Source organism: Pelobates fuscus, chromosome 8 (assembly GCF_036172605.1).
Source record: "Pelobates fuscus isolate aPelFus1 chromosome 8, aPelFus1.pri, whole genome shotgun sequence".
NCBI lineage: Eukaryota > Metazoa > Chordata > Amphibia > Anura > Pelobatidae > Pelobates > Pelobates fuscus.
In genome coordinates, this window is record NC_086324.1 from 15,906,640 (window position 1) to 15,919,448 (window position 12,809).

The window sequence follows — 12,809 nt, forward strand, 5'->3', positions numbered from 1 at the left end:
AAACAAGTCAGGAGGGTTTTGCACAAGCTTCTCCAGCATGGCTTGTACTGCAAGTTGGAGAAATGTAGCTTTGATCAAACCCAGGTAACCTTTCTCGGCTATGTGATCTCTGGGGAGGGATTTAAGATGGATCCGGATAAGCTCCAATCCATTCTAGAGTGGCCTTTACCCAAAGGTCTTAAAGCCGTACAGAGATTTATTGGTTTTTCTAATTATTATAGGCGCTTTATTAAGGGCTATTCTTCCATTATTGCACCTATCACTAACATGACCAAACAGGGGGCTGATACTAAGAATTGGACTACTGAAGCTCTCCTTGCGTTCAAGACTCTCAAGGAGCTTTTCGCTTCCGCTCCAATTTTAGTTCACCCCGACACCTCTCTGCCTTTTTTACTTGAGGTAGACGCATCAGAGACTGGTTTAGGTGCTGTCCTATCTCAAAGGTTGGGTGTTGATAAACCATTACATCCATGTGGATTTTTCTCTAAAAAATTGACCGGTACTGAAAGCAGGTATGACATTGGTGACAGAGAATTACTAGCGGTTATCAAGGCTTTGAAAGAATGGAGACATTTATTGGAAGGTACATTACATCCTGTTACCATTCTGACAGACCACAAAAACTTGTCTTATATCGGAGAGGCCAAGCGTCTGTCCTCCAGGCAGGCTCGTTGGTCGTTGTTTCTTACCCATTTCAATTACGTTCTGACTTACAGACCTGGGTCAAAGAATTCTAAAGCCGATGCGCTATCTCGCCAATATGAGCCCTCTGCTTCAGTTGAACCACTTTTGTCCTCCATTGTACCCAAATGCAATATTATTGCTAATACCAGTCTCAAAATTCATTCTCCGCTACTTGACCAGATCTTGAAGTCACAACATCTAGCTCCCGGAGACACTCCTGAGGGAAGAAACTTTGTTCCTCCTGAACTTCAACTGGAGCTCTTACAATGTTTTCATGAAAGTAAAATAGCTGGTCATCCTGGTATTCGCAAGACATACTCTCTGATATCCAAGGATTTCTGGTGGCCTTCACTTCGAAAGGATATTGAGGAGTTCGTCGCAGCTTGTGAGACTTGTGCCAAGACTAAACTACCTCATGCATCTCCATGTGGCCTGTTACATCCCTTGGACATTCCTGAGAAACCTTGGTCCTGTTTGTCCATAGACTTTATCGTAGATTTGCCTGCTTCCAAGAGACAGACTGTTATTCTCACGGTGGTGGATAGATTTACTAAGATGGCCCATTTCGTGCCATTACCTAAACTTCCGACTTCTCCTGAATTGGCGGAGATTTTTGCGAGAGAGGTTTTTCGTCTACATGGGATTCCTTCGGAGATTGTTTCTGATAGAGGTTCTCAATTTGTCTCACGTTTCTGGAGATCCTTTTGTTCTCAAATGGGCATCAAATTGAACTTCTCCTCTGCCTATCACCCTCAGTCTAACGGAGCTGCTGAACGTACTAATCAAAAGATCGAACAGTATCTGCGTTGCTTTGTTTCCGAACACCAGGACGATTGGGTCGGTCTGATTCCTTGGGCGGAGTTCGCACACAATAACCTTGTTTGCGATTCAACTCGCTCTAGCCCTTTCTTCATGAACTATGGCTTTCATCCTTCGATTTTTCCTTCGGTTTCCTCTTCTCAGGGGATACCGTCGGTTGATGATCATGTCGCCAACCTGAAGAAATTATGGGATCAGACTCGGCAAATTCTATTACATAGTTCCTCGCTGTTCAAGAAACACGCTGACAAACATAGAAGAGCGGCTCCTGTTTTTGTTCCTGGGGATAGGGTATGGTTGAGTACTAAGAATATTCGCCTAAAAGTCCCATCTATGAAGTTTGCTCCTCGCTACATAGGCCCTTACAGGGTTCTCACTCGTATCAATCCGGTTGCGTATCGCCTTGCTCTGCCACCTGCCTTACGCATTCCTAACTCTTTTCATGTCTCCTTGTTGAAACCTCTTATTTGCAACAAATTCTCCTCTAAGGTCTCCTCGCCTCGTCCTGTTCAGGTGGAGGGTCGGGAGGAGTACGAGGTCAGCTCCATCATTGACTCCAGAATTTCAAGGGGAAAATTGCAATATCTGGTCAACTGGAGGGGATATGGTCCTGAGGAGAGGAGTTGGGTACCTCAGGAGGACGTTCATGCTTCTCGCCTTCGCAGAGCATTTCACCTCCGCTTCCCATCTCGCCCCGGTTCATTCCGCCCGGTGGGCGTATCTGAGAGGGGGGGTACTGTCAGGGTACCTGAGGCCTCTACCTCTAAGGGAGGTAGAGACTTGGTGGTTTATCCGTCCAGGCGAGCTGTTTCCTCCGTTCCTCGCGGTTCATCCAGTCACTTAAACACCGGCCGCGAGGAATCCACGTCCTTTTCTAGCAGGACGCTCAATACGTGACGTCATGACGCTATCACGAGCGACCTGTCACTCAAGTGTCCGATATCCAATCGGTACTTGTCAGAGGCGTGATTTTCATCCAGAGCCAGGGTATTTAAGCTTACTCCTCACCCCAGCTCATTGCCCTGTCGTGGTTCTAGCTTGTCTAGTCACTCAGTGCTCTGGTATTCTAGTTTGCTCTATTGGTTTTGACTCGGCTCGTTGTACTTCCCTGCTTCTCTGTTATCCCTTGACCCGGCTTGTCTCTCGCTTATCTGTCTTCTCGTTTCCTCGACCTCGGCTTGTCTCTGACTATTCTTTATTACTCTCGGTACGTTAGTCCGGCCATTCTAAGGCCCGGTATACGTACCTTTCCACTCTTTGTACTCTGCGTGTTGGATCCCTGTCCCGATCCTGACACCTTTACATTCACGTTCTTTACCCCCACCTTTACATTCACGTCCTTTACCCCCAACCTTTACATTCACGTCCTTTACCCCCAACCTTTACATTCACGTCCTTTACCCCCAACCTTTACATTCACGTCCTTTACCCCCAACCTTTACATTCACGTCCTTTACCCCCAACCTTTACATTCACGTCCTTTACCCCCAACCTTTACATTCACGTCCTTTACCCCCAACCTTTACATTCACGTCCTTTACCCCCAACCTTTACATTCACGTCCTTTACCCCCAACCTTTACATTCACGTCCTTTACCCCCAACCTTTACATTCACGTCCTTTACCCCCAACCTTTACATTCACGTCCTTTACCCCCAACCTTTACATTCACGTCCTTTACCCCAACCTTTACATTCACGTCCTTTACCCCAACCTTTACATTCACGTCCTTTACCCCAACCTTTACATTCACATCATTTACTTCCACCTTTACATTCACATCATTTACTCCCACCTTTACATTCACATCATTTACTCCCACCTGTGCATTCACATTTCTTCAGATATAAAGAAATGTGGATGCACAGGTGGGAGTAAAGGATGTGAATGCACAAGCACCAGGGTTCCCATCTGTACATTCACATCCTTTACTCTGACCTTTACATTCACATGCCTTACCAGTGCATTCTTTACCATTACTCATACCTGCACATTCACATCCTTTACTCCCACCTTTACATTCTTTTCCGTTACTCACACCTACACATCCTTTACTACCACCTGTGAATTCACATTTCTTCAGATTTAAAGAAATGTGGATGCACAGGTGGGAGTAAAGGATGTGAATGCACAAGCACCAGGGTTCCCATCTGTGCATTCACATCCTTTACTCTGACCTTTACATTCACATGCCTTACCAGTGCATTCTTTACCATTACTCATACCTGCACATTCACATCCTTTACTCCCACCTTTACATTCTTTTCCGTTACCCACACCTACACATCCTTTACTCCCACCTACACATTCACATCCTTTATTCCGCCCTGTGCATGCTCCCCAATTATTCCCACCTATACAGTCTTCTTACTTCTCCCACCTGTGAATTCTCTATATCTCTTTCATCTTCATTCACGAGAAGGATGTACGGCTTGCGAGGTCGGCCGGGCGCCAGGATTCCCAGTACAAATAGGAAGAGTAGGCAGACATAACGCAGAACCCAGAGACCGAACTGCACCTGTGGAGACATCCCATAACAGATTGAAACCAGTCAAATCTTTACAAAACAGGTAATCATAAAAAAAAAAAATTATGTTATGAATAATAATAATTATGGTCTGTTATAAAAGATAAACCTAGATCTGGTAATTAAATTGCCATTTGAAACATTTACATCAATGTGAGAACTGATTACCAGAGTTAGCAGAGTTTAATTGTATCTTCTGCAGTAGAATCCAGCCCTGTGCGCTCTAACTCGCCAACATATTATATTTACCTGACATGTGACTGATCAGTGCTTTATTAAATGTTTTTTTTTTTTTTTTTATCACAGTGTTAAAAATGAAACAATATAATAAAACTGACCTTTTGTGACAGGTTATCCATATACATCCACCACCAGTGGGGACTATACCAGGACATAAAGGCAAGGTTCTCAGCTGCAAAGGCTAGGGCCCACAACAGTAGCAGTATGACACCGTGGCCCCTGCTTCTCTCTCGATCCAGGGCCCGTGTCCTCTCCAAGTGAAGGAGCCAGATGCTAAAACCCCAGGCCACTGCTGATAGGCAGCCGTACACTATCATGTACCCATAGATCACCTCGCTGCCCGTAGCCTGCCAGATCAGGCCGCCCAGGGCCTGTAAAACCAGTACCGAAGACAATAAAATTTGAAGCCTGTAGAGTTTTGAGCGTGGTATGTATTTGGGTTCCATTGTCCTGCTTTGTTTGGCATAACAAGCTGACTGCAGTGTTCCCAGCAAGAGAGACAAACTGAGGAGTACAGAGGGCACCAACGTGAAGTAAAAGCAAGGGGACAGTCCACTATCCAGCCACGCCTGGGACACGCTCCCATTGTGCTCACAGTAAGACCCCAGTCTTGTCATCTTTACGAACTCCTGTCTTCAGTAAACCCTAAGTGGAAACACAAAATCAATAAATTCTGAAATGCAATTTAAAGCAGCTTGCCTCTCTGATCCCTATAGATATTACGTGGTGGAGCTCGCCCTTATGACCCTCTCTGATCCCTATAGATATTACATGGTGGAGCTCGCCTTTATGATCCTCTCTGATCCCTATAGATATTATGTGGTGGAGCTCGCCTTTATGACCCTCTCTGATCCCTATAGATATTACATGGTGGAGCTCGCCTTTATGATCCTCTCTGATCCCTATAGATATTACGTGGTGGAGCTCGCCCTTATGACCCTCTCTGATCCCTATAGATATTACGTGGTGGAGCTCGCCTTTACGACCCTCTCTGATCCCTATAGATATTACGTGGTGGAGCTCGCCCTTATGACCCTCTCTGATCCCTATAGATATTACGTGGTGGAGCTCACCCTTATGACCCTCTCTGATCCCTATAGATATTACGTGGTGGAGCTCGCCTTTACGACCCTCTCTGATCCCTATAGATATTACGTGGTGGAGCTCGCCTTTATGACCCTCTCTGATCCCTATAGATATTACATGGTGGAGCTCGCCTTTATGATCCTCTCTGATCCCTATAGATATTACGTGGTGGAGCTCGCCCTTATGACCCTCTCTGATCCCTATAGATATTACGTGGTGGAGCTCGCCTTTACGACCCTCTCTGATCCCTATAGATATTACGTGGTGGAGCTCGCCCTTATGACCCTCTCTGATCCCTATAGATATTACGTGGTGGAGCTCGCCTTTACGACCCTCTCTGATCCCTATAGATATTATGTGGTGGAGCTCGCCCTTATGACCCTCTCTGATCCCTATAGATATTACGTGGTGGAGCTCGCCCTTATGACCCTCTCTGATCCCTATCGATATTACGTGGTGGAGCTCGCCTTTATGACCCTCTCTGATCCCTATAGATATTACGTGGTGGAGCTCGCCTTTATGACCCTCTCTGATCCCTATAGATATTACGTGGTGGAGCTCGCCCTTATGACCCTCTCTGATCCCTATAGATATTACGTGGTGGAGCTCGCCCTTATGACCCTCTCTGATCCCTATAGATATTACGTGGTGGAGCTCGCCTTTATGACCCTCTCTGATCCCTATAGATATTACGTGGTGGAGCTCGCCTTTACGACCCTCTCTGATCCCTATAGATATTACGTGGTGGAGCTCGCCTTTATGACCCTCTCTGATCCCTATAGATATTACGTGGTGGAGCTCGCCCTTATGACCCTCTCTGATCCCTATAGATATTACGTGGTGGAGCTCGCCTTTACGACCCTCTCTGATCCCTATAGATATTACGTGGTGGAGCTCGCCCTTATGACCCTCTCTGATCCCTATAGATATTACGTGGTGGAGCTCGCCTTTACGACCCTCTCTGATCCCTATAGATATTACGTGGTGGAGCTCGCCCTTATGACCCTCTCTGATCCCTATAGATATTACGTGGTGGAGCTCACCCTTATGACCCTCTCTGATCCCTATCGATATTACGTGGTGGAGCTCGCCCTTATGACCCTCTCTGATCCCTATCGATATTACGTGGTGGAGCTCGCCTTTATGACCCTCTCTGATCCCTAAAGATATTACGTGGTGGAGCTCGCCCTTATGACCCTCTCTGATCCCTATAGATATTACGTGGTGGAGCTCGCCCTTATGACCCTCTCTGATCCCTATCGATATTACGTGGTGGAGCTCGCCTTTACGACCCTCTCTGATCCCTATAGATATTACGTGGTGGAGCTCGCCCTTATGACCCTCTCTGATCCCTATAGATATTACGTGGTGGAGCTCGCCCTTATGACCCTCTCTGATCCCTATAGATATTACATGGTGGAGCTCGCCCTTATGACCCTCTCTGATCCCTATAGATATTACGTGGTGGAGCTCACCCTTATGACCCTCTCTGATCCCTATAGATATTACGTGGTGGAGCTCGCCCTTATGACCCTCTCTGATCCCTATAGATATTACGTGGTGGAGCTCGCCCTTATGACCCTCTCTGATCCCTATAGATATTACATGGTGGAGCTCGCCCTTATGACCCTCTCTGATCCCTATAGATATTACATGGTGGAGCTCGCCCTTATGACCCTCTCTGATCCCTATAGATATTACGTGGTGGAGCTCGCCCTTATGACCCTCTCTGATCCCTATAGATATTACATGGTGGAGCTCGCCCTTATGACCCTCTCTGATCCCTATAGACATTACATGGTGGAGCTCGCCCTTATGACCCTCTCTGATCCCTATAGATATTACGTGGTGGAGCTCGCCCTTATGACCCTCTCTGATCCCTATAGATATTACATGGTGGAGCTCGCCCTTATGACCCTCTCTGATCCCTATAGACATTACATGGTGGAGCTCGCCCTTATGACCCTCTCTGATCCCTATAGATATTACGTGGTGGAGCTCGCCCTTATGACCCTCTCTGATCCCTATAGATATTACGTGGTGGAGCTTGCCCTTATAACCCACTCTGATCACTATAGATATTACGTGGTGGAGCTCGCCCTTATAACCCACTCTGATCCCTATAGATATTACGTGGTGGAGCTCGCCCTTATGACCCTCTCTGATCCCTATAGATATTACGTGGTGGAGCTCGCCCTTATAACCCACTCTGATCCCTATAGATATTACGTGGTGGAGCTTGCCCTTATGACCCTCTCTGATCCCTATAGATATTACGTGGTGGAGATCGCCCTTATGACCCTCTCTGATCCCTATAGATATTACGTGGTGGAGCTCGCCCTTATGACCCTCTCTGATCACTATAAATATTATGTGGTGAGACACGGACCAGGCAGAGGGTGTGGAAACATCAGGTTCTCGGCTCACAATTCTCCATACTCTTGTGTACCAGGCTGTAAATAACAATACTAGACACTAAACTGTCACAATTTTTTGTAATTTCATTTGTGTCGGACAGAAAATGATTCTGTAACCCTGGCATTTGTCCAGGATCTGCAGTTACTATAGTAAAAAAAAATAATGAAAAGTTTATCCACTAAACTAAACAATGTAGTAAGTGCTGCTAATTTTAATACAATAGTAATTACTTTAATTTGACCAATATCCCCATTATTATATGACATTTAGGACAAGGATCATGGAAAATGTACATTTACAACACAAAGCATGTGTTCTATGTACACAGTATTACACGTCTACACAGAATATGCGCCAGTCTCGCCCTGTTTCTGATGTCTCATCTCTTTCTAGGGACTAGTTTGAGAAAGTACTGCTAGCCTATAGGGCTATATCAGGGGTGCCCAAACCATACATCACCCGGTTGTTGTAGAACTACAACTCCCATTAGGCTTTGCATGCTTTTAGAATGCCTTTTGAATGACAAAGCACCATGTAAGTTGTAGTTTTAAAACATCTGGGGGGTCTACCTTTTGGACACCCCTTGGTCTAGATCATATAAAAAATCATTTTGCAGTAAGGTTTGCGACCTTCAGAAAGAGATTTTATCTCTTGAGAACTTAGGAACTTTCTGTAGAATTAAACAATATCAGGGTTTATCAAAGTGAGAATTCAAAGTGGATTTAAGGCCAAAGTCACAGAAATTGAAACATAGCGGACTTTGAGAATATTTCCCGTTCAGCTACTTTGACATTAAAATTGAAATTCACTTTGAATCCTCAGTTTAGTAAATAACTGTGTATGTGTATAGCTTCCCAATATGCAACTGTTCACACGTGTCTGAAATCGCACCCTGAGTTGATGAATAGCTATATCTTGCCTTTTCACATTTTGTGAACTGCTCTGTAATTATGCTCAGCCAGCAACATGAAAGATGAGCTGCCCAATTGCCATACTTCATTCATTCCTAGCTGGATATATACATTAGATCTGTATATTATAATTAGTACACTGTGTAATGTGTTGTGTAATACAAGCAATAACATCCATTATAGTCTACTGACAGGTCTGGCCAGTGACTTCAGCCAGAGTATAATTATCAAAAGGAGATCGCTTAGGGCTCAGGGATTAGACAGAAACCCTAGAACTACGAATTTGTTTGGCCTCACTCACCTTCACTATGTGAAGACTAAAGGGGGCCCCTAACTGGTAACCTGCCGTGAGGGTCCTGTGAGATCTTAACTCTTCTCAGCCTGGTCCTACTTTAGTAATACGTTAAGAACCACCTACTGTCTATGCCAGCTATACCTGTTAAGATCCTTTAACCTTTCCTGGTAAGTTTTATCCTGCAATCCATGAACCAGTTTAGTAGCCCTTCTCTGAACTCTCTCTAAGGTATCAATATCCTTCTGAAGATATGGTCTCCAGTACTGCGTACAATACTCCAAGTGAGGTCTCACCAGTGTTCTGTACAATGGCATGAACACTTCCCTCTTTCTACTGCTAATACCTCTCCCTGTACAACCAAGCATTCTGCTAGCATTTCCAGATGCTCTATTACAATAGAAACATAGAATGATAGTCATAACAGACTGATCTTTAAGGAATTTGCAGATGTAATGCCCCGTTCACTGGAGTAAAGGGCTGTATAGACTTGTCAGTTCCGGCCTGGCGTGTAACATGCCTTTGGTCTGTAGAGGGTTAATTTACTGTAAAACAATGCCTGGACAAACAAACAAAAGATATACAGAGACTCCGTGCGAAGCAACACATTATATATGTCACCTTTAACCAGCAATATATCGACATCAAGGCCATCTGTCACCCCGCCCTACAAAACTATCCAGCCAAGGAGCATCGCACCTGCCCTCGACTTAAAGACACTCCCACCATCCTCAGTCAGCCAAATCAGAAACGCTAAATCTGTCAGGGGAACCCATCAAACTCGGAATTGCAATGAATTCAAATACGATTTGCAAAATGTAAGTTAAAATTGTCCGGTTGGGACTATGGCTCTGTTGAATATTTTTCTTCCAGATCATCGTTGTCATTTGTACAGCGCTACGGAATCTATTGGCGCTATATAAATAATAATAATAATAATAATTTGGATTTCAATTTGCTATAACTTGGTATTTAGTGAACAGCTATGTTAGTCTTAAGATCCAAATAAAATACTTTGATTGATCAATAGCTTCTAGATTTTATACCAGATCTATCCAGCCATTTAGCATCAGACTAGGTTATATATAGTCATTGTATTATAGTGGCACTGCTACGGATTTAATATTTCATTGGAAGAGAATGCCTAGAGAACTTACATAGAAACATAGAATGTGACGGCAGATAAGAACCATTCGGCCCATCTAGTCTGCCCAATTTTCTAAATACTTTCATTAGTCCCTGGCCTTATCTTATAGTTAGGGTAGCCTTATGCCTATCCCACGCATGCTTAAACTCCTTTACTGTGTTAACCTCTACCACTTCAGCTGGAAGGCTATTCCATGCATCCACTACCCTCTCAGTAAAGTAATACTTCCTGATATTATTTTTAAACCTTTGTCCCTCTAATTTAAGACTATGCCCTCTTGTTGTGGTAGTTTTTGTTCTTTTAAATATAGTCTCCTCCTTTACTGTGCTGATTCCATTTATGTATTTAAATGTTTCTATCATATCCCCCCCTGTCTCGTCTTTCCTCCAAGCTATACATGTTAAGTTCCTTTAACCTTTCCTGGTAAGTTTTATCCTGCAATCCATGAACCAGTTTAGTAGCCCTTCTCTGAACTCTCTCTAAAGTATCAATATCCTTCTGAAGATAGGGTCTCCAGTACTGTGTACAGTACTCCAAGTGAGGTCTCACCAGTGTTCTGTACAATGGCATGAGCACTTCCCTCTTACTACTGCTAATACCTCTCCCTATACAACCACGCATTCTGCTGGCATTTCCTGCTGCTCTATTACATTGTCTGCCTACCTTTAAGTCATCAGAAATAATCACCCCTAAATCATTTTCCTCAGATGTTGAGGTTAGGACTCTATCAAATATTCTGTACTCTTCCCTTGCGTTTTTACGTCCAAGATGCATTATCTTGCACTTATCCACATTAAATGTATGCTGCCACAACTCAGACCATTTTTCTAGTTTACCTAAATCATTTGCCATTTTGCTTATCCCTCCTGGACATCAACCCTGTTACATATCTTCGTATCATCAGCAAAAAGACACACCTTACCATCAAGACCTTCTGCAATATCACTAATAAATATATTAAAGAGAATGGGTCCAAGTACAGGTCCCTGAGGTACCCCACTGGTGACAAGCCCAAACTTCGAATATACTCCATTGACTACAACCCTCTGTTGCCTGTCACTCAGCCACTGCCTTACCCATTCAACAATATTGGAATCCAAACTCAAAGATTGTAGTTTATTGATAAGTTTTCTATGTGCAACAGTGTTAAAAGCCTTACTGAAATCTAGGTAAGCAATGTCTACTGCACCACCCTGATCTGTTATTTTAGTTACCCAATCAAAAAAATCAATAAGATTAGTTTGGCATGATCTCCCTGAAGTAAACCCATGTTTTCTCTGATCTTGAAATCCATGTGTTTTTAGATGTTCAACAATTCTATCCTTTAACATGGTTTCCATCACTTTCCCCACTACTGAAGTAAGGCTTACTGTCCTATATAGTTGCCCGACTCCTCCCTATTACCCTTCTTGTGAATGGGCACAACATTTGCCAACTTCCAATCTTCTGGGACTACTCCTGTTATCAATGATTGGTTAAATAAATCTGTTAATGGTTTTGCTAGTACACCACTAAGCTCTTTTAATAGCTTTGGGTGTATTCCATCAGGTCCCATTGACTTATTTGTCTTTACTTTTGACAGTTGAAATAGAACCTCTTCCTCTGTAAACTCACGTGCAATAAATAACTCATTTATCCTTTTTCTTAACTGAGGTCCCTCTCCTTCATTTTCAGCTGTAAATACCGAACAAAAATATTCATTGAGGCAGTCAGCTAGACCTTTATCCTCTTCTACATACCTTCCTTCTTTTGTTTTTAATCTAACTAATCCTTGTTTTACTTTTCTTTTCTCATTTATGTATCCCTCTTATTTACTGACTGTGCCGTTTTCTCTTCTGTGTGTGATTTGGAAGCTTTTATAACTTGCTTAGCCTCTTTCTGCCTAATCTTATAGATCATTCTGTCTTCCTCACTCTGTTTTTTTTTATAATTTCTAAATGCTAACTTTTTGTTTTTTACTATTTTGGCCACATCTGCGGAGTACCACAGTGGTTTCTTGAATTTTTTGCTTTTACTGACAAGCCTAATGCAATTTTCTGTTGCCTTCAGTAGTGCAACTTTTAAATAATCCCATTTCTCTTGGACGCCATTTAAATTGCTCCAGTCTGATAATGACTCCTTTACACATATTCTAATTTTAGAAAAGTCTGTTTTTCTAAAGTCTAAAACTTTTGTTTTTGTGTGGTGTGACTCAGTCACTGTTCTTATATTAAACCACACTGACTGATGATCACTGGATCCTAAACTTTCCCCTACAGTAATATCGGATACCAAATCTCCATTTGTTAACACTAAATCTAGTATGGCCTCTTTACGTGTTGGCTCCTCAACGACTTGTTTTAGAGACAATCCCAGTAGGGAGTTTAGAATATGTGTGCTCCTGGCACAAGCAGCTATTTTTGTTTTCCAATTCACATCAGGAAGATTAAAGTCACCCATGATGATAACTTCCCTCTTCATTGTCATTTTAGCTATTTCCTCAACTAGTAGATTATCTAACTCTTCAATTTGTCCTGGGGGCCTATAAATCACACCTACACGAATTACTGTGTGATTACCAAATTCTAACGTAACCCAAACAGACTATATGTTCACATCACTAACTTTTATTAGGCTAGATTTTATGCTATCCTTCACATACAGGGCCACCCCTCCCCCTTTCTTGCCTTCCCTATCTTTTCTATA

At 43.3% G+C, this 12,809-nt stretch overlaps 1 protein-coding gene across 3 annotated transcripts in view; it reads right to left on the reverse strand.

Annotated features, from left to right (window-relative positions):
* The window catches only part of ABCB6 (ATP binding cassette subfamily B member 6 (LAN blood group)), a 49,663-nt gene that overhangs the window by 28,414 nt on the left and 8,440 nt on the right, over positions 1 to 12,809 (reverse strand). The window contains exons 2-3 of one of the 3 annotated variants that reach the window (XM_063429301.1): positions 4,369 to 4,899; positions 3,884 to 4,021 (exon numbers count right to left, since the gene is read on the reverse strand). In XM_063429301.1, coding sequence (XP_063285371.1) covers positions 3,884 to 4,021; positions 4,369 to 4,887 — 657 coding nt within the window. In that variant the 5' untranslated portion in view covers positions 4,888 to 4,899. Of the gene's footprint in view, positions 1 to 3,883; positions 4,022 to 4,368; positions 4,916 to 12,809 lie in introns of all 3 variants that reach the window. The other 2 variants (XM_063429299.1, XM_063429300.1) reach the window with 2 other exon arrangements.